Source organism: Taudactylus pleione, unplaced genomic scaffold (assembly GCF_031769625.1).
Source record: "Taudactylus pleione unplaced genomic scaffold, aTauple2 ptg000336l, whole genome shotgun sequence".
Classification (NCBI taxonomy): domain Eukaryota; kingdom Metazoa; phylum Chordata; class Amphibia; order Anura; family Myobatrachidae; genus Taudactylus; species Taudactylus pleione.
Window position 1 is genome coordinate 3,804,480 of NW_028284737.1, and position 20,792 is coordinate 3,825,271.

A 20,792-nucleotide genomic window follows, 5' to 3' on the forward strand; every position below is an offset into this window, starting at 1 on the left:
GGCGCATGCAGCTTACTATGGAGATTGGAAGTGAATGATATATATGAGGCAGAATTGAGGCGGCACTCGGGGATTAAGAAAAAGATGCAGATGATACCGATGTGTTATCCACAAACATTATTTAATCCCTGAGTGCCGCCTCAATTATGCATGTATTTCTTGCATCAAGCAGAGTTCTTTATGCTATATATATATATATATATATATATATATATATATATATATGTATATATATAAAAATATAAAGATCGGCTATATAAATTGTCACCATGGTAGAACTCTTGAAATGTTTTATTTGGCTATTATACATACACAGAAATATTGTGTTTCATTCATACAAGAAATAATTACTTGGGCAGCCTGTGCAGTAAGAATGTGAAAAGAGAGGAATGATTTTTTACACTTATAAAATGGTTGGCGATGAAGGTCCAATATCACAAAATTAAAAAAAAAAAAGGATATGAAACGTATACATTAAGCAATCACCACCTCTTCAGTACAACTCCACTCCAGTCTAACACTGCAAAACCATCCCTTACTGGACTCCAGTAGGCACATGACTGGTATTAAAAAAAACATGAAAACCAAAAAATGTTTGGAGATGACATCCAGCAAATGTAACAAATGGAGAATGTGTTTAAAAGCAGAGATAACCGACAGAAAAACGTATGATCTTTGGTTAGCACAAGCTCCACTATCATTCTGAGGCAGGAGACAAGATTGTCCAGAGTGTATTCTTCCCACTACTGCCAGATGGAAAGGCTATTATTATAAATGAAAGGCAGCAGTAGTGGATGCCAGGCACTTTTGTTTTGTGCCAGATTCTGAAGTCCAGATGTAAGCTGGCTACCCTTGGGACAGGACAGGCTTCAGCTCCCGCAGCAGAATAGAACCAATCACCGTCTTCTCAGTGTTTATGATGAGCTGTGCTGTAGAGGCTTCCTTCAGCTCCACTGTGACCAGCATCAATGACCCACTGTGCACAGTCTTTGCTGCAAACCTGCAACATAAAAAATAAAAAAATAGTAGAGAGATCATAGCTTCTGTACACACTAGCAATTTATCAATGGCTTGTATTATTCTTGTATTTATTAAGCATTTATAAAGTAAGACCATGCAAAACAGACCACTACTGCACATTAAGCCCAACACATCCTGGATGCATCCTCTAAACACCATACACAATGAGTGTTTATTTGTGTTAATATGCACAAATAAGTTTGTATTGTGTGAATGTGAGTACACTGCTGAAAAATTCCGAGACACAAAACCCCTCCTAATTACATGCAATTAGAAGCAAAACTGTCCTTTTGTGCCCTGCAATTGACTGAAAAGCCAGCTTAGGTACAAAGAACTTCTGTCAACCCTGCTAATTCATTCTGCCAGCACAGCAAGTGCAGAGCGAGAACAAGAAAGCTGCAGCCTTGATCGGATAACAACATGCAAAGTAAGACCCCTCTTTCTCCTGCTAACTTGAGAACAATAAACTTGCTGCACATGGTCTTTTGAAGACACTAACAACTACAGGAGCAGGTCCGTGACCAGCGCTGACCCCCTCTCTGGAGGCCTTTCCCCTCTTTCCTTTCTAAATGACACGTGTCTCAATCGGAGCCATCTGCCTGAATTTGTGAAACATCTCCAGCCACAAAAGCAGGCAGTTAGCCCTGACAACAGCGAACAATACAAAAATAATAAAACTGCTCTACTGACAGCACCGCTCTGGCTACTCAATAGCAAACCAACTGGACAGTGTCTCCTGTCTGACAATTAGCCCTTCACAGCGAATACTGTGGTCTGTAGGGATCTGTTTAATTACCATCAACATAAAGAAGAGTTTATCAGAGATACTCAAAAAAAAACTTCACACTAGACTTAATTAAAATATTAGCCACTTAAGCAGGAAACAGATTCTCTCTAAATGAAAAGTAATTTCTTTTTTATTTATTTATTTTTTAATCACATCAAAACCTCAACGCATTACACTAGTTAGGGAAGCAGAACATGTCATTTGAATCTTGTTAACCAGTTTATATGTAATCATTGCTATTTACTTTATTATAAAAGCATTAAGATCAATATTTATTCCTCTTCCACACCAAGCCAGCCTTTCCGCTTATTTTTTAATTTGTATTCATTTTTAATAATATATATATATTAGTAATATATATTTTATGCGTGTATATATATATAAAAATAAACCTGCAAATAAAGAAATTAAGTAGCAGGTAAATTTTCATCTAGTTGAAGTGCAGCAAATTCATTTTCTTTGATTTGTATGTCACAATACTGTTTGTGTTTCTAGTGATTAACGGTTGTGATATTAAGTTGGACATAGCGAATGGTTACTAAAATATCATGGTCAAAGGATATCTTCACTACAGAACTCTATTCTGAAATACAATGCTGACTGGAGATATTAGCATTCTGGTAGTTCTCCTCACTACTTAAAGGAAGGATGTCTATTAACAATAACTTATATTGTGCTTTACAATTGGATTTTGTGTGTGTGTGTGTGTGTGTGTATATATATATATATATATATATATACACATATATATATATATATATATATACACACACACACATATATATATATATATATATATATACATACATACACACACACACACACTAAAAAGCACGGTGGTGGCAAAAGAGTACGCAAATGAGTTAACACCACGTCATTGTTGCGCAGAATTACAGACTGATTTATCTAGTACCTGTGTTGTAATATGCTAAAAAGCCTTTCGATTTTTCCAAGCTTATCTATTACTTTGTACAGTTACATGCTCATACTTTGATCATGTACTGTAGCACTGTATTCCTGGCTCTGCATGGCTATGTAATAGCTGATAAGACAGGAAGTTTTATTCTTTGTTAGGAAGATGCTGTGCAGTTTTGGATGGACTCCCAAGCATAAATGAAACATGTGTTGGTAGAGGGGCTAAATCACTAGTGTATGTGTTGTCTCTCTGGAGAGTGTGAATATATTATCTATTTGTTTTGACAGCATTAATCACAATTAGTTCTTTGGTTGAAGATCTCAAACCTATACTAACTATGGCATGTTATTATCCCCATGGATTGAATGCTTCCTAAATGTACTTTTATCCCCAGAAAGGACGCACTGGCAGTTCCTAATCAGTTACCAGAGATTTTTTTTTACCAAGCAATACAATAGGCAAGGTCTTCTTGTCATTTATTTCATTCACAGCTTTGTTTCTACACCTTGCTGAACTGTAATGGGATTCTAGCTTAAATGTCTTGCTCTGTACTCCATGGATACATTACTTGTACCAATGAACAACATAAATACATAATGCTTTATTTTAATTGATGCAGGCATATAATCACATTTTAAATATTTATGCAAAATTAACACTTTAAAAATAAATAAATAAATAAAAATGGATTGTTTAATGAACTCCATTGATGGAATGTAAAGTTATATGGCATAAATATAATGTACGAATACTGTATAATCCTATTGTAGCTAGTAGCTTTCCTGTAATGTACAGGTTTTATTGCCTTCTGATTTTCTTCTATCCTGCAGCTATTTTTCCTTTATCCTCATTTGCGCAGTCACCAGAAGCTGCGACAATGAGCTACATTGCTAAAACTTTGCCTCCATACATGAAGCCTTCAATTACTGATTGCTGAAGCAGACAGAATCCTATTAGCAAAGAAGACAATGAGGCGAAGCACAGCCCTGCCCTATCAGTATAAAAATAATTAGTGAAAAGTTATCAAACATGCAAGAAACCATAGCCTAACATCACTAACAAAACAAAGCACAAAACACATGCTAAAGGCAAAAACGGAAGTACTGATTAGGTATGTGACTATAGCCATTCGCCTGTTGGAAATATTAATGGCACATTCAGATTCTGAGTCAAATAATACTGAACAGAGTTTATTTATATAATCAAAATAATGCATAACAACAACATATATTACAATGACATGCCAAATAATGCTGCACATATTCAATGTTACTATGTGTAGCAAAATGTATGGATCACCAATGCTCATGTGATCTGTTCCTGTTCAAATGAACTCAGTATCAAACACCCATTATATGACATCCATCCATGCTACAGTACATGATGTACCCATTATATGACATCAATCCATGCTACAGTACATGATGTAGCCACTGTATGCCATCACTCCAAGCTGCTACATGATGAAGCCACTGTATGCCATCACTCCAAGCTGCTACATGATGTAGCCACTGTATGCCATCACTCCAAGCTGCTACATGATGAAGCCACTGTATGCCATCACTCCAAGCTGCTACATGATGTAGCCATTGTATGCCATCCCTCCAAGCTGCTACATGATGTAGCCACTGTATGCCATCCCTCCAAGCTACTACATGATGAAGCCACTGTATGCCATCACTCCAAGCTACTACATTATGTAGCCACTGTATGCCATCCCTCCAAGCTGCTACATGATGTAGCCACTGTATGCCATCCCTCCAAGCTGCTACATGATGTAGCCACTGTATGCCATCACTCCAAGCTGCTACATGATGTAGCCACTGTATGCCATCACTCCAAGCTACTACATGATGTAGCCACTGTATGCCATCACTCCAAGCTACTACATGATGTAGCCACTGTATGCCATCACTCCAAGCTACTACATGATGTAGCCACTGTATGCCATCACTCCAAGCTACTACATGATGTAGCCACTGTATGCCATCACTCCAAGCTACTACATGATTTAGCCACTGTATGCCATCACTCCAAGGTACTACATGATGTAGCCACTGTATGCCATCACTCCAAGCTACTACATGATGTAGCCACTGTATGCCATCACTCCAAGCTGCTACATGATGTAGCCACTGTATGCCATCACTCCAGGCTACTACATGATGTAGCCACTGTATGCCATCACTCCAAGCTACTACATGATGTAGCCATTGTATGCCATCACTCCAAGCTACATGATGTAGCCTATTTATATGCCATCACTCCAAGCTACTACATGATGTAGCCACTGTATGCCATCACTCCAAGGTACTACATCAGGCCTGGCCAACCTGTGGCTCTCCAGCTGTTGTGAAAGTACAAGTTCCAGCATGCCTTGCCAGAGTTTTAGCATTCCCTAATAGCAAAACTGTGGAACGGCATGCTGGGACTTGTAGTTTCACAACAGCTGGAGAGCCACAGGTTGGCCAGGCCTGTACAACATGATGTAGACACTGTATGCCATCACTCCAAGCTACTACATGATGTAGCCACTGTATGCCATCCCTCCAAGCTACATGATGTAGCCACTGTATGCCATCCCTTAAAGCTACATGATGTAGCCATTGTATGGACATCACTCTGCTCTATGATGTAGCGAATGTATGACATCACTCCATGCTCCATGATGTAGTAAATGTATGACATCACTCCATGAGGAAACGTAAAACTAAAGCTTGGTACACACTATACGATCCATTGTCCAATATATTGTCCTGACATGGACAACATATTGTACACACTGTATAGAGTGTAATCCGTTCACTGCCGTTGTTAATCGCAACTTCCCACCTGCTGTGCTGCACATCAGATGGGACAAGGCAATGAATGATGTGGTGCATTTCGTATAGTGTGTACGCACGACCGCACATAGGGTTGGATTCAGAGACGGATGCTAATGCGATCGTAACTGCGTTTTCTTACCCAAAGCAGCTGCGAAAATATGCAAATGTAAGCAAAGTTCACCTGAGCATAGAAATGCCCACTGTTGCCTTCTCACCTGCGTGCAACTACTCATACCTACGTAAACATCGGTAACAACGAAGCATATCGGCGGCCATCAAACCCTGTCCGGTCAGGTCAGTACTGCTGCAACCTTGGGTGCTCTTCTGACACGCAGAGCTGCGTATGCAATTGCAGTGGCTAATTTACGCACGCCCATGTAACGGCGTTTATACGGACAGGCACGTCTGTGTTTTTGTGACCATTCCCTAGTACCATCCCCAAACGCTGCCAGTCTGTCGCTCACTTTGGATTCCTCTGCTTTCGTGATCGCAATGCGATCGCAGCAATGCATGCTCAATGGCAAACAATCGCTCGATCTGCGTGAAAAATGCATTAGCCTCTATCTCTGAATCAGGCCCATAGTGTAAAGATTGCATAGGGACAACCGTTGCATGGTTTGTTACAATGCATAGTGTGTTCCCAGCTTACCTCACTAGAGGGGCACCTTGCAGACTGATTAAATGTTATCTATATATGGTATAATTTCAATCATTTGCTATTACACATTTATAGTCATTCATCACATATAACATTTTGAATTTAAACCGGCCATATCCAACTGACATTAACAAATGCATAGGATTTATAATATTTTAAAAACAAAGAAAAAAAAACATTTCAAGTTTAATTTTATTCTTGTGAACTACTTCATTTATACTCTGTCATTAAAATTGACCAATCACAGCATTTAATTTAGTTTAATAATCCAAATTGATAGTAAAAATAGCTTTAATGTTGTCTTTGTAGCGGTTCACACTGCAAGCACTTAGAAACTATTTGCTGAAAAAGGGCCTATGCTTTATTTCGAGGAAATCTTTTGTATCTATTAAATTATCAGTTGCTGATGTTGTAGCTGTGCTGACCCCTAGTGGTAAGAAATAGAATGCAACTGCCAATGTCAAATGATTAAATTAAAATCAGACGAACCTAAATAACCGTTTAGTATAAAATTAATAATATGCACACAGTATATACTAACTATTTATTTTCTGAAAACTGTACAATACTAAAAATGCAAGGATGCTATTAAAAGAAATCTACCCAATATAATACAAAACAATTGAGTAATGTCAACGTTTTGATTATGTGGACCAACAAGAAGCCTGCTGTCTTCATCAGGTCATGGAGTATTAAATTAAACTGTGAACATAAACTGTGTGACGCTAAATAGCAATCATCTTTAATAGGAGTGTTAAAAAGATAATACAGTTCCTACATACATAGGCATCTGAAGGAACCGTACGGCTGCTTTTTGTCTAATTATGTTGTTATGTTATAGATCAATTGTTAGGAACAAAAATGTGGAAACTGGAAATATTTTTGGACATAGTCACAGCCCTTATTGCAGAAGGCAGTATAACAATTCATCCACATCTGCGCTCTCCAGATGTTTTGAAACTACAAACTCCAGCATGCCCTGCCAGACAGCTGATGGGATACTCTGGAACTTATAGTTTCACAGCATCCAGGGAGCCACAATTTGTCCGGGCCAATAATTTCAGGTTAGGTGATAGGTTTACTTTCTTGGGTGATTATGAAGGGTCCTTAAAGAAACATGATTTTGTGGTTTAAAAGGTGTGATCCTGCCAGTCCCAGAAAATAAGTCATTTTCCACTGGTTGAGGTAGCTTCATTCTGGTGTATATATCTTAGGGTACAGACAAGATACTATATCTTCTGTATGGGCCCCTGCGTTTTGTACCTACATGATTGCCCTCTGGGCAAAGCTTCTGTCCTCTTAGCTTTTGCATGAGATTTAGGAGCTTCCTAAATTAAGCAGCAGGACTGTGGTATCAGGAAATTCTATTTTCTCTCTCAGCATCTGCTGCAATGGGTTAAAGCCACTGTGTTGCTAATTTCTTCCTGAATGTGGCAACTAGTGGTAAACACATGTGTTGAGAAACCAAACCGATAGGAACCGTTCTCTACCATACCAAATCAAATCTAAATTAGAGGGCACACATGGGGGATCGGTATGAATGACCGCTGGACCTATGTCCGGCGGTTCAAATCCCGACGCCGGAAGACCGGCAACAGTGAAGATTCCGACAAGGTACGTAACCATCCCTAACCTTCTCCCCCCCCCCCTTAACCCACCTTTTGGGGTGCCTAACCCTAACCTCCCCCCCTAGTGCCTAACCCTAAGCCCCCCGTAAGTGCCTAAACCTGACCCCCCCCTCCCCGCAGCCTGAACCTATACCTCCCCGGGGGGGGGGGGGGGGGGGGGGCTAACCCTAACCTCCCCCTTCCCTTAGCCTAACCCTCTTGGGGGGGTGCCTAACCCTAAGTCTCCCCCAGGATCACCTAACCTAACCCTCTCCCCCCCGCGGCTGGCCATGCCGGCCGCCCGGCTTACCTTCGTTCGGTATGCCAGGCGTTGGGCTCCTGGCGTAGGGATAATGATAGGCGTCGGGATTTCAATGCCTATCATTAGTCCCCTGTCGGGATTGCACAGTCGGGAAGCTGGCAGTCGGCATTTCGACCGTTGGCTTCCTGACTGCATCCCCACACATGGTATGATGGTTGGTAAATTTGACTGAATGCAAAGATTTTACCTATCAATTTTATCATTTTCAATTACTAAAAAAATAAGTGTGCACGATTAGCAATTTGTTTTAATGATCATTACACTGGGGAACAGTTAATCTGTTGCCAGGGATTTAAGAGTCAATTTCGATTAATTTTGTGCTCCTGATCATGAATATGCCATGCTTATTTTTCAATTGGCTCTAGTTTTTGAGATATGCATATGTCTTTAATATTTATGAAAATTAAATAAAAAAATATATCTTTTTAACATTGTTTAATCTGAATCAATTTGATTCATAAAATGTTATAAAAAGACACAGGATAATTACATATATAAGTATTAGGAAGCTATGAGAACCGTTTTTTTGTAGGATTTTCTATTCTTGTTGCGGGCAGTCCCTCTGCAGACTCCAACAGTATAGTAACGTCTGGTTCAAGACAGTGCTTTTCTTGAAGTCTGGATGCTAAAAGCTCAGCTCCATTTTTCGATAAATTCAAGTAACAAATTAAATCGTTTTGCTCCTTTTGAGAAAATTTGTTTGGAGATGAGGAACTTTCTTCAAAGTCACTTTCATCTGTGTTGTCACTTGCACTGGATGAAATTAACATTTCCACATCATCACATTCAACTTCGCACAGAGAACTGAATGATGGTACAGGTAAATCTTTGCTATGTGGTATAGGTTGTTTTGCAGAATTCATACTTGGGTATTCCCATTTGCATTTCTTAAATCGATACATACCCTTAAATCGATTCACATTTACAGCACAATAATAGCAGTCACTAAAGTGATCTTTTGGCTCACACCACATCATAGGTATGCCGAAATTAAGTCCTTTTTCGATCACCTTTAGTCCAATTGCGGAGTGATTCCACGCAGGTTTTACAAACTTTGTGAGGCACCCAAATCTTGTCTTGCTGGCTTTTGGGACGTCCAAAATAAGCCTGATACGCTTGTTTTACAAATACAGTTATTTTTTTTCTTTCTTTTGCAACACTATATTTGCCACAAATACAACAAAAATCAGGGTTGTTAGTACACCGTCTCCGAGAAGAACTAATTTTTACGGCAAAAATGTTTTGTTTCACATATTCAGTGCCAACTCCCAACAAAAGCCGAGGACGTACTGAACAAAACAAGCCCAACCGGCGGGACAGAAAGAGGGCTGAACAAAGGAAAGGAGGTGTGCTAACTGCGTCACTAGGTCCTATCCGTTGCTCCTCTCTGTATGCTGGGAGGAGGCGTGGCTGTGGACTGAGGATGTGCCAGCAGGCTCAGCAGTGCATGGCCACGCCTCCTCCCAGCGTTAGTGAGGAGATATGAATGTGTTATGTGTTGCTCCTCTCTGTATGCTGGGAGGAGGCGTGGCTGTGGTCTGAGGATGTCCCAGCAGGCTCAGCAGTGCATGGCCACGCCTCCTCCCAGCGTTAGTGAGGAGATATGAATGTGTTATGTGTTGCTCCTCTCTGTATGCTGGGAGGAGGCGTGGCTGTGGTCTGAGGATGTCCCAGCAGGCTCAGCAGTGCACTGCCACGCCTCCTCCCAGTGTTAGTAAGGTGATATGAATGTGTTATGTGTTGCTCCTCTCTGTATGCTGGGAGGAGGCGTGGCTGTGGTCTGAGGATGTCCCAGCAGTGCACAGCCACGCCTCCTCCCAGCGTTAGTAAGGTGATATGAATGTGTTGTGTTGCTCCTCTCTGTATGCTGGAGGAGGCGTGGCTGTGGTCTGAGGATGTCCCAGCAGTGCATGACGACGCCTCCTCCCAGCGTTAGTGAGGAGATATGAATGTGTTATGTGTTGCTCCTCTCTGTATGCTGGGAGGAGGCGTGGCTGTGGCCTGAGGATGTCCCAGCAGTGCCTGGCCACGCCCCCTCCCAGCGTTAGTAAGGAGATATGAATGTGTTATGTGTCTCAAACGTGACTACAGGTACCAGCTACGTTCTGACAAATAAAATAAATTCTTGTTATTGTTGAAATGGGGTAGTTGTTAAAAAAGCAAAACTAAGTGGATTCTGTTAGGTAAAGCAGCCTAGACTAGTAAGGTACTTCACATGGAGAAAATAATTGAATTTTATAATTTTTCATTAATTTGAAAACCGGAGCCAATTCAGCTACAGCGAAGATCTAATGTGAAAATAAGACCTGCGAGTACTCTCACACCGATCTTAAATCCTTGGCAAGAAGAAAAAAAAAAAAAAAAATGTTTTTGTTCCCCTTATCTAACCTTACCCATGTTAATCAACAAAAGTGCTCATAAATGCTGCAGATCCAGGTGTGAGCATGCAACACAGCCTATACCAATAAGCGTCTGACAAGGAACTCTCCTAGCCCAATCAGGGCTTACAGAAAACACAATTAGACTTTGGCCCCCAAGTCTCTCATTGTACACACTGTCCACTCCCTCACGCAATTTAGGCCGTTCACGCCCAAGCACTGAATGTTACAGGTCTGTTTCACTTTAGACAGGTGTGGAGCACTGTGTACAGGTACTGGTGGGCAAATCAGGCTGTCAATGCAGTATACTGACCTGTGTGACCAGTCATATGAGAGGCAACAAGAGAACCCATGTGATCTGGTCTACTAGCCTATCCATTTCACTAACCGATCTGCTCGACGTGGCCATGGCTGAATCTTATGTGGAATTCAGATGTATCTTGCAAATGCAGAGGAATAATTTTCATTTATAGTGCCTATGGATTTAAGTCGCAAATATATATATATATTTATTTATATTTTTAAATAGTATATGAATGTATGCATATCAGGTTATTGATATTTTTGAAACGTGTCACAAAATTATGATTAAAAGGTTTAAATGTGCTTGGATCCAGAAACTGATACAGGCAAGAAAACCCTTGGGAGTATATTTACTAAAGTGCGGGTTTTTAGAAATGGAGATGTTGCCCATAGCAACCAATCAGACTCTAGCTATTATCTTCTAGAAGGTGCTAGATAAATGATAAATAGAATCTGATTGGTTGCTATGGGCAACAACTCCACTTCTAAAACCCACTCTTTAGTAAATATACTCCTTGGCCCCTCAAATGTTGTACTGTACTCTGGATGCCTGGCCTTCCTGACAGCATTGGCTAGCAACTAAAGGAAGAAAGAATGGCGAGAGTAGATTTTCAATCTGAATAGCATCAGTCTCCATGCCCTACAAGTGTTACACAGTAAATAATTATGTAATGTAATGTAATGTAAAAGGGAGGTTAGTAGGATTAACATGTAAGAGCGAAATAAGTTGAATTATCAGTTCAAATGAAAATGATGTACATGTGTTTGAATTATTTATCCAATCCATAGTGTATTTATAAACTGCTGCCAAATTATACTCCTTAGTGTTTGGGGATTAACTAATCCACGATGAAGCAGTTGTTGTAATAAGGACACTCTTGGGTGTTTATTAAAACAGATAAATATTTGAAATGCTCGGCTAAGAGCCTTAAAATCTTGGTTCGGGAGCTGCAGATACATAGGATACTGTAGAATGTTACTTATATATAATTACAAGATATGCTGAGACCTAAGTATCTTATTGGTCCATTTAAATGTGCGTCTTTCTAGCCTGTCTTTGCTGTTAGAGAATGTGCCAGTGCTTTGGTTTTCCTACAGCTTACTGCAAAGCCGGAGATAGCTCTGTGCTCAAGTGATATATCTGTGAGGAAAGGAAACATTGCCTCTGGACTATGAGTATACAGTAAAACATATATCACCCATCAATATCCAAATGTTAGGTTTTCTCACCTTAAGTACTTTCCATTTGCTCAATTTACTCACGTGCCTTAAAAAAAAAAGGATATACTGACTAGGGCAGTTACACATGACTCAAAGCCAACGGAGACTGAAAAAAAGATCTGATACCTCTGTTCTCCACTTCTCATTCAAGTTACAACACTTTAGGCCGGTCCTCCTTTCAAAAGACTTCTGAAAGAACTTCCACACCAAACCTTGGCTCTCCTCGGCTGGGACTTTTATTCCCCCCCCCCATCCGGGATAGGGTGTGAGGATGCCCTGGCTCTGTCTCAATGGATGGGTTGATCTCTAGGAGGCTGGCCAGCACCCCCAACAACTGCTACTGAAGTCAAGAAGTGGACTCTCCAAGACACAGGAGAAACCACTCCACGAACAATGACCTGTCAGCCTCGTGAGATGCGGAAGGGCTGGTTTACCTCTCCCAGGATGATTTTGGAATCTCCAGCCATCAGAAACCTCTTAGACACCGATACATTGAGGACTATACACACTGCATCCAGGGCACGAACATTTCATATAACAGACAATGATTACCAGCCATTCAATGTAACAGGCAAATATTAACATCACACACAGGACAGAGATATGGCGTCCCTGGCTTCCGACGAGAGGGGGATCCTGGTGGGTTTAGCCACTGCTGAAAGTGCCCAGTACCCATCACACATGGAGACACCGAATTGTTCACTCAATCACTTTTCGTGAGTGTAGTGAGTTTCCAAATGTATGTACATTAAAGAAGGTCCGACACAGTTACAGGCTAAGGTTACGATCACCTGCACTTTAGTTGTCATTTATTTATTTATTTTTTAACCCACACATGGAGCTGTACCAACAAGTAGGTACAATGTACCCACGTGCATAAAGACGTCAGGTGGCAGTGGCGATTGAAGAAGGAAGGGAGGACAAATGTCACATTGCTGGCTCCTGTGATGTTCATTTTGTGTGACACACATTTCTTAATGAGTATCATGCACAATAAGTGACTTGTTATTGAGCTTGGTAGGAGAAAAGATGGGAGAAGAAGTAATATATTCTTACACTTTTTTGAAGCTACAAGCACAATTTATTTATTTTTTTCATACGAGAGACTCCTCACAGTTACAAGGAAGGTCTGATTTCCCCTGCACACTGACACAATTAGATCTAGCGCAGCTTACCTGTGCCATCTCTGGTCATAATGTGGCTACCCAAATCGGAAGACAATGCTTTCCCCAGGAGTCACTTATTCACTGTTAATCCCATGAAACCTACAGACTCAAGAGGATGGTGTCACACAATCTACCCAAACATAGGTCAATGGAGTTCCAGTGTGTTTTGGACAAAATGTGTTTTATAAACCCTTCCAGGATACTGTATAAAGAGCATGTGTTGTATCATCTGTTTTACTCACAGAAATCAATTATTTCTAATGTGAGTAATTTGACGCAATTTAAACTGACCGGAAACAGATTATTCAAAAGATCCCTATATTCATAGTATTGTTTTTAATCAAAACACAAGATGACACCCCAAAAACATGTACTGTTTAAAGTCTATACAAACATTACAGTTATGATTGAACCAAATACAATGGAATAACTTTTCACCAAATGTAGTTTTGAATTGCTTAAAAGAAACACAAACAGCCTAATTAATAAAAAAAAACATAACTACACTTCTTGTGTTAGGTTTAGGGATATATCCCCTGTATGGATTTCCCATGTAGTAGCTAGTTATGCCTGTATATTTCTGGAACCCACACTTTCAGTTAGTATCCTGAATAGAACAAATCACTTCCAATGTATTACAGCAGTTACTGACAACCAATAAGCAAACTTCAATAGTGAAATGGCCACTTATACTAACAAGGAACATGCACTGGTTTCCCTGCACCATGTGTCACATATCATCGCGTCTGTCAGTGCCAGCGGCAGTTGTCACGTTCAAGGTACGAAGCCTTTTCTTCTCACAGCCGGCCTGGGGTTTATACATCAGCAGTGTTCACTGCCACTGCAGGAAGACTGGGAGAAGGGCACGCAGACGCATGGGGATTCCTCACCGGACTAGGGTCCTGCCCGTCTGCCACATACAGAAGTTCCCACAATGTATTCTTTGCTTGGTGATGAAGGTCCCTGGGTGGACTACCTGCACCACTCTCCTGTTACCCTCAGCGTTCTCCTTCACCCTCACTTGTCTGTGCCTTGATATTTGGGTTAACACCTCTTATCTGGACAGACATCTGTGTACCAACCTCTACCTGTTAGCTGCTATTTGTACAGTGACACAAAAGCACCCATCTAGCAGGCATACACACTTACCTGTATACATTGTTTTGACCTGACGGAACGACCCCGAGGTTGGCAGCTGCTACAAACTTCTGTGCCGCAATCTGCGGTGTGCTGTTCTGTGGAGATACTGTGATAGTCGCTGAATGCTCGTTCATACCAGTCAGCTTTGCTGTACAAATCAAACACAGAAAATGAGCGTTACAAGAGCTGGAGAAATGTCTTTATAATGGAAATGAGGACATTATATGAGGCATGGTGGGTGTACACAGAGGTAAGTCTTATTTCACCCAGGCAGTCAGAACAGCTACCCTGAACAGTTAGTACCAGCTCTATAAATACACTAGAAATACAATAAAGCCTGTATGTTAGATTCCACAATATTTCTGCATCAGCTTAAGAGGGAAACACCCATTACAGATTTAGCCGTACTGGAATTTGAGGACCCTGCTTCTTCTACAATATCATCATTGTAATATACTGACTTACTCTGTGCTGCTGTAAACATACCTATGTACACTAGGGTGAGCAATAGACAAAGAAGGACAACAAAAAGGTGCTCTGACCATAGTCCAAAAAAAGAGGAGCTTACAATCTGTACACTATAGGCAGATTGTCTGAACGTGAGAAGCATGGGGCTGATTGTATAACATACCTGAAATGCAGGGTGGCGTGACGGCATCATAGTGGGTGTGACCATACTACCAGTTGGCTTTTATTTAACAAAAATATAAAAAAAAATGCTGTTTTATTGCTGCATAAACTGGAAGCATCAGTTCAAAGAGCCCAGTGGGAACCCACACACATACAGAGAACATACAAACTCCAATAGAGGGAGGGTTGCAATAGAACACATGATCGCAGTGCTGAGAGGTAGCAATGAGCATAGTCTCAGAAAATGTACTTGAGATAAGACGGGCATGGTTGGTTATGTTCAGAGAGTGACTCGGGCAGATTGTGGGCAGGGTCTTTTGCTTGTTAGAATTTTGGAAGGTATTCAGTAAACAATTCTAGAGATCCCAGAAAAACACCTCAACTCCTGTAACTAGATTTAATAGACTGTTAAACTAAATGTTTTTTTTTTTTTTTTAAATATTATTCTATAATTAAGTTACTGTACTTCTCCAGTTTGCATGGCTATCAAAATGATGGGATCGGTATGAATTACCGCTGGACCCCTGGCCGGCGGTTCAAATCCCGACAGCGGATGGTCGACAGAGGAGGAATTCCCGACCTTCCCTAGGTAAGTATAAACTAACCTGTTTTTCCCCCTAACCCTCCTTTAGGGTGCCTAACCCTAATCCCCCCTCAAAGTTCCTAAACCTAACCCCCGCTTTCCCGCTGCCTAATACTAAGTCCCCCGGGGGGGGGTGCCTAACCCTAAGTCCCCCCCCAAGGGTGCCTAACCCTTCCTCCCCCTAGCCTAACCCTAACTTCCCGGGGGGTGCCTAACCCTAAGTCCCCCCCAGGAGCCCTAAACCTAAAACCGCAGCTCCCCCCCACGTGGCTGTCCGCTGCGGTGCCCGGCATCCGCTCGATCGGGATGCCGGGCGCCGGTCTCCCAGCGTCAGTAAAATGACAGGCGTCTAGATTTAGACGCATGTCATTCATCCCTCGTCGAGATTAAATTGTCTGGAAGCCAGCGATCGGCACTCCGTCCGCCGGCTTCCTAAATGTATACCATCAAGGGTGCATGATAGGTTTCAGGCAGTAAACTGCTACTTTCAGGCATCCACATTAATCAGTAAGGAAGGAAAGAAAGCATACAAAACCATGTTTTACTACTTTGTCCTAGTAACTAATGCTAGTTTCTGGCTTTAAATTCATAAAAAAAAAAATGCAGAAATGGTCAGGCGTGCTATAGCCGGTGTGCGGGATGTGATGCAGAATGTGAGTAACAAACACTCTTGCATTGAAAATGACAGAATCAACAGCATTTTCCATTTCCATCAATCCATTTAGAGCACAGGATAGCAGTTAAACTATAATATAAGCACCTATGGAATTTACTACTGTAAGAAAAAGCAAACTGAGATTTTTATTTTCTGCATAAAAACGAAGATGTTCCATTAAAACACATACAGAAACCATAAAATCCTTTTCGCGTTCTAAGTAAAATGTATAAATAAAAAAACAAAATGATGTTACTACTGTATGCGGGTGATAAATAAAGAGATTACAGGTATAACTTATATCTGGTGAATAGTAATGTCCTTTGATTCTCTTTAAAAGCGTTTGGTGACGGAAGTCTCAAATGTTTGTGTGGATCTGTCCTTTATATTAGCCACAGTCATACTCAGTGGCTTCTAACAGCCATACATTATACAGGAGAAGTTATACACAGCGTATATTAAATAGAAACACTTTGCTAACAGCACCAATAAGGTTCTAAAAAAAAAGATTATTAAAAAAAAAAAAGAAAAGAAAATGTTGTTATTAAGATCACCTCCACAACGCGCACACACTTTTTTTGTCAGAAGCCATTTGAGCTACCAGTATGTTTTTAGACTGTGAGAGGAACCTGCGGAGAACATACAAACCCCACACAGACAGGACCTTGGGGGGAATCAAACCCATAATCCAACCACTGTCAGACATCAATGCTAACCAATGTACCACTGTGCTGTGTTTCTAAATAAATATCATAGGAACATTCAAAGCATGTGGTCATGTCATGTTATATAAACATAGAATTGAAGGCACCTCATCTGTGTTACAGCTACATTGATGGAGTTTTAGTTCCACAGCCAATGAAGAGCAGCAGGCCTATCTAGCCTGACTAGTAGCGTGTTTTAAGGCTTTGACTAGGGTCAGAGCACTTTTTTTTTTTTGGATTCGGTTTTCATCTAATTCTGGCCCATTAAGTAGCAGTTTGAAAATGGACTGGGCTAGAATATCCTGTAGCCTATCAGATCACTGAAATGCTAAGTCTAGCACAGAGTATTTCAGGAGGTGAGGGGGTTGATCTGTCCGTTAATTTATTCAGAATGAACTGAACCAGAAAGCCACAGACAGAGGGCCTGATTCAGACCCGCTCGCTAAGATGCATACTCTTGCTGCTGCCGAAGGTATGCACAGTGTGTTCATGCGTCGCAGTGCGCATGCGCTTATCAAAGCGAAAATTCACAATGCATTTGCTCGTTGCGCATAGACAGCCCAGCAGAGTGAGTGACAGGGGAAGCAGTTTGTAGGTGGTAACAGGGGCTGGCCATTACAAACGGGGGAGTGGAGGTGCAAACGCAGGCGTGCCTGAGTATCTCAACGGTGGTTTAGAGGTGTGCATAATTATAAGACAGCGTCACAGTACACGTCACCTGGCTTGTTTTTACACTGAAGTGCTCGCAGTGCTTGCAGCAGGGTATGGTCAACCTCAAGCGCTGCGATAGCATCCGATGTACCGATGGTTGCATACACTTCCTGGACATGACGTGCACAAGTGGGCGTCTTAAGACATCCTGGTGGGTGTCTGCATCCATGGTGGGTGTCTGCATACACTATGTGATCACTCTCTAAAAAATACTGGGCGTGCTAATGCATTGCTGTATGATAGTGCTGCCTACGCAATTTACATACACATCGTGCGAGTGATCGTATCTAGCGAGCGGCTCTGAATCAGGCCCAGAGTTTGATAGTAGAAAGAGCAGAGTCCTCCAGCAGCACAGAGTGATGTGAAGCTCTTGCAGGAATGATGCAGGAAGATTGTGGAGTCAAACAGTCCTATAAAGGAAACTAAGCTTCAAACATCCAACACATCTTTAAATTTACTGAAAACATAGGAATACTGATATAAATAAGAAATTACCATTCAAAAAATCGGAACAAAATAAACTACACCATAAGCAACAGAATTATTCATGTTGGCAATATCCCATTTAACTAAAGCCACGCATTATCCCAGTATCCCATTATTGCTTCAAAAATGTGAACTAAACCACCACGTGTGTAACTAGACATTGTGGCACACACAGCAGACTTACATAAAGACTTCCTATGGTTGAGAAAAACCTCACTTATACATATTGGGCTTTGTTAAGGAAGGCTGGACCCCGTGTAACCATGGTATTTGTGTATCACCGAATGTGGGCGTACTGAGAGGTAGGTGAATGTATATGCCAATAATGGCCATTTGTAGGTTTGGGTGGAGTAGCTCTTTTAAAGAAAATATATAGTCCGCAAATACAAAATAATCACAATGTTTAATTGCAACCAAGTACTTCTCTATTTGGATTCCCAATTAAAGATAAATAACCATTACACGAGTAGAGTTGATAGCTATTTTGCTTAACACTGCAAAAAACTTGTTAATGAGCCCACAAACAGAGTAAGGTCAGTGCTATATGTCTGTACTTGTGTGGGTGGGTTACTGAGCAATGTCAGTCTTTAGTATTGTGCTTAACCTCCAAAACGTGGTGGTGGGGGTGGGGGTGGGGGTGGGGGTGGGTGTGGGGGTGGGTGTGGGTGTGTGTGTGTGTGTGTGTGTGTGTGTGTGTGTGTGTGTGTGTGTGTGTGTGTGTGTGTGTGTGTGTGTGTGTGTGTGTGTGTGTGTGTAGGGGATGCAGATGGCCTGCATGGGGTTGGGTAGATACAATGTGCCTGCTTGCTGGATGTCTGGTCAATGAGCAATGAGCCTGGAAAGGCAATGTTAAGGCTATTTCAAGCAACAATTGACTCAATAGAAAATACTCGGCATCCAGCATACATAGCTAAAACGCTAAGAAATGATGGAACATTACATGCTGTATTATCCTGTTTAACTACACTATTAGACAGCAGTTTCCGGAGAGTAGTAAAGAATGGGGGGGGGGGGGGAGAGACCAGAGAGAAAGAATACAGACCGTATATAGTCGCTTTTAAGAGTACAAGCTGACCTAACACTGCCTCTATATGTGTACATTCATTTAGGTTTTAAACCTTCTCCATTAAGCTATATTGAAGAGCAAATGCTCAATAAATGAATGCAACTATGTTTATGTTAAAAGCCTGTTTCCTGCAGCTGTAATTAAAGGACATTCGGTACAAAGCAAGTACTTTTTCTGACGAGCTTCTGCAAATGGAAAGATGGATACTCATTCATACAAGTGGATGCATCGCTTCATATTTAACCTCAACACTCTCGTCATTAATGCTTTGTCTAACATGTTCCATAAAAGACATGGTACTGCCCCATTGAAGTGAAATTAAAAAAAAAAATCAACTATACCATGCTTTTCAGAAAAGAAGGTTCATTATTACCGGCTAATGTATTGGCATAAAGAAAAGTAACATCCTATCAGACAAGGCACACATCCAATCTGCCTCCCCCAGCCCCCTCCCACTTTAACTCGTGCTGGTTTATTATTATAGGCAATTTGTACCACTCAGCATGACAGTGTAAACTGAATTAAGATTAATTTACATGCAAAAGAACACTTAGGAGACCAGCATGGTAAGCAAATGTATTGTCTCGATTGCTGAGGTGGAAAAGAACCTGGCGGGGAAAAAAATAAAAAAAAAGCCGCTGTAATTAAGGGGCATCAGATATGATTGCTGGAGGTAGTTAAGGGCCAGAAAATAGTACATGTCCAACTAGTTAAATAATTAGCATCTTGCTTGCAGGGGATTTATAAGATAGATTCATAAATCTTAATAAGGTAAAAGTAAACACCTTCCAGTGACGTTTTTCCAAAATGAGAATTTATAAAACAGAATCACTGTCAAAAAAAAAAAAAAGTGTCTGCATAAGGAACTTTCATTTCACTTCTGTAATAACTGGTGGACAGAATCCTGGCCGGCTACTATAGAAAGAGAGATGCGATTTTACTCCCAACAGGGATATGCTAGACCATATTACGCTTAGAATTTTGGAAACTCAAGCAACTTTACTCAATGGCTTTGGCAAATGCACACAGTAGGTAAAAAGTGCAAGATAGTCAATTGTTTGTAAAGTATCAGATATATCTACAATTATAGGTTTATAAAAGAAGGAACACATGAAAACCAGTGTCCGCTAGTTGAAAGATTTAAACTAAAATGTTAATGTAGGTTAAAGTTTACCTATTGTTTACACCCAGCGCATTTTGTGGGCTAATCCTATTTTCATCGATTAAATAGAAACTATTATTTGTGTCTCATGGCTCAGTAACGTCCCTAAGTCCCTAGTATGGCTGCGCCAGGATCATGTACCCAACCAATATGGACGAGGTTGTACTTCTAAATATGCTCCAAATGTCTGAAGTGACATTTACACTGGGAAGTCATAGGCTCATTGCCTACAGATGCTCAGCTTCCATTTTATTTTGGATTAAATCGGTTCGCTCAGCATATTCCAGGTGAGTAAAGGAGCGTACACACTAGACAATATGCTCCCTGAGCGATATCGTCTAGTGTGTCCCCGGCAGGCTGTGCTCAATGTCGTTCATGACATTGAGCACACCTGCTGAACGATATCATTAACGATATCGTTCAGCGCCGGACTCTCTCCCCCATTCCATAAC

At 41.0% G+C, this 20,792-nt stretch overlaps 1 protein-coding gene across 1 annotated transcript in view; it reads right to left on the minus strand.

The window, feature by feature from the left end:
* Positions 1 to 275: 275 nt before the first annotated feature.
* Positions 276 to 20,792, minus strand: part of AP3B1 (adaptor related protein complex 3 subunit beta 1) — a 249,412-nt gene continuing 228,895 nt past the window's right edge. Inside the window, exons 26-27 of the mRNA XM_088443910.1 lie at positions 14,353 to 14,491; positions 276 to 1,000 (exon numbers count right to left, since the gene is read on the minus strand). Coding sequence (XP_088300036.1) covers positions 847 to 1,000; positions 14,353 to 14,491 — 293 coding nt within the window. The 3' untranslated portion in view covers positions 276 to 846. The remainder of the gene's footprint in view (positions 1,001 to 14,352; positions 14,492 to 20,792) is intronic.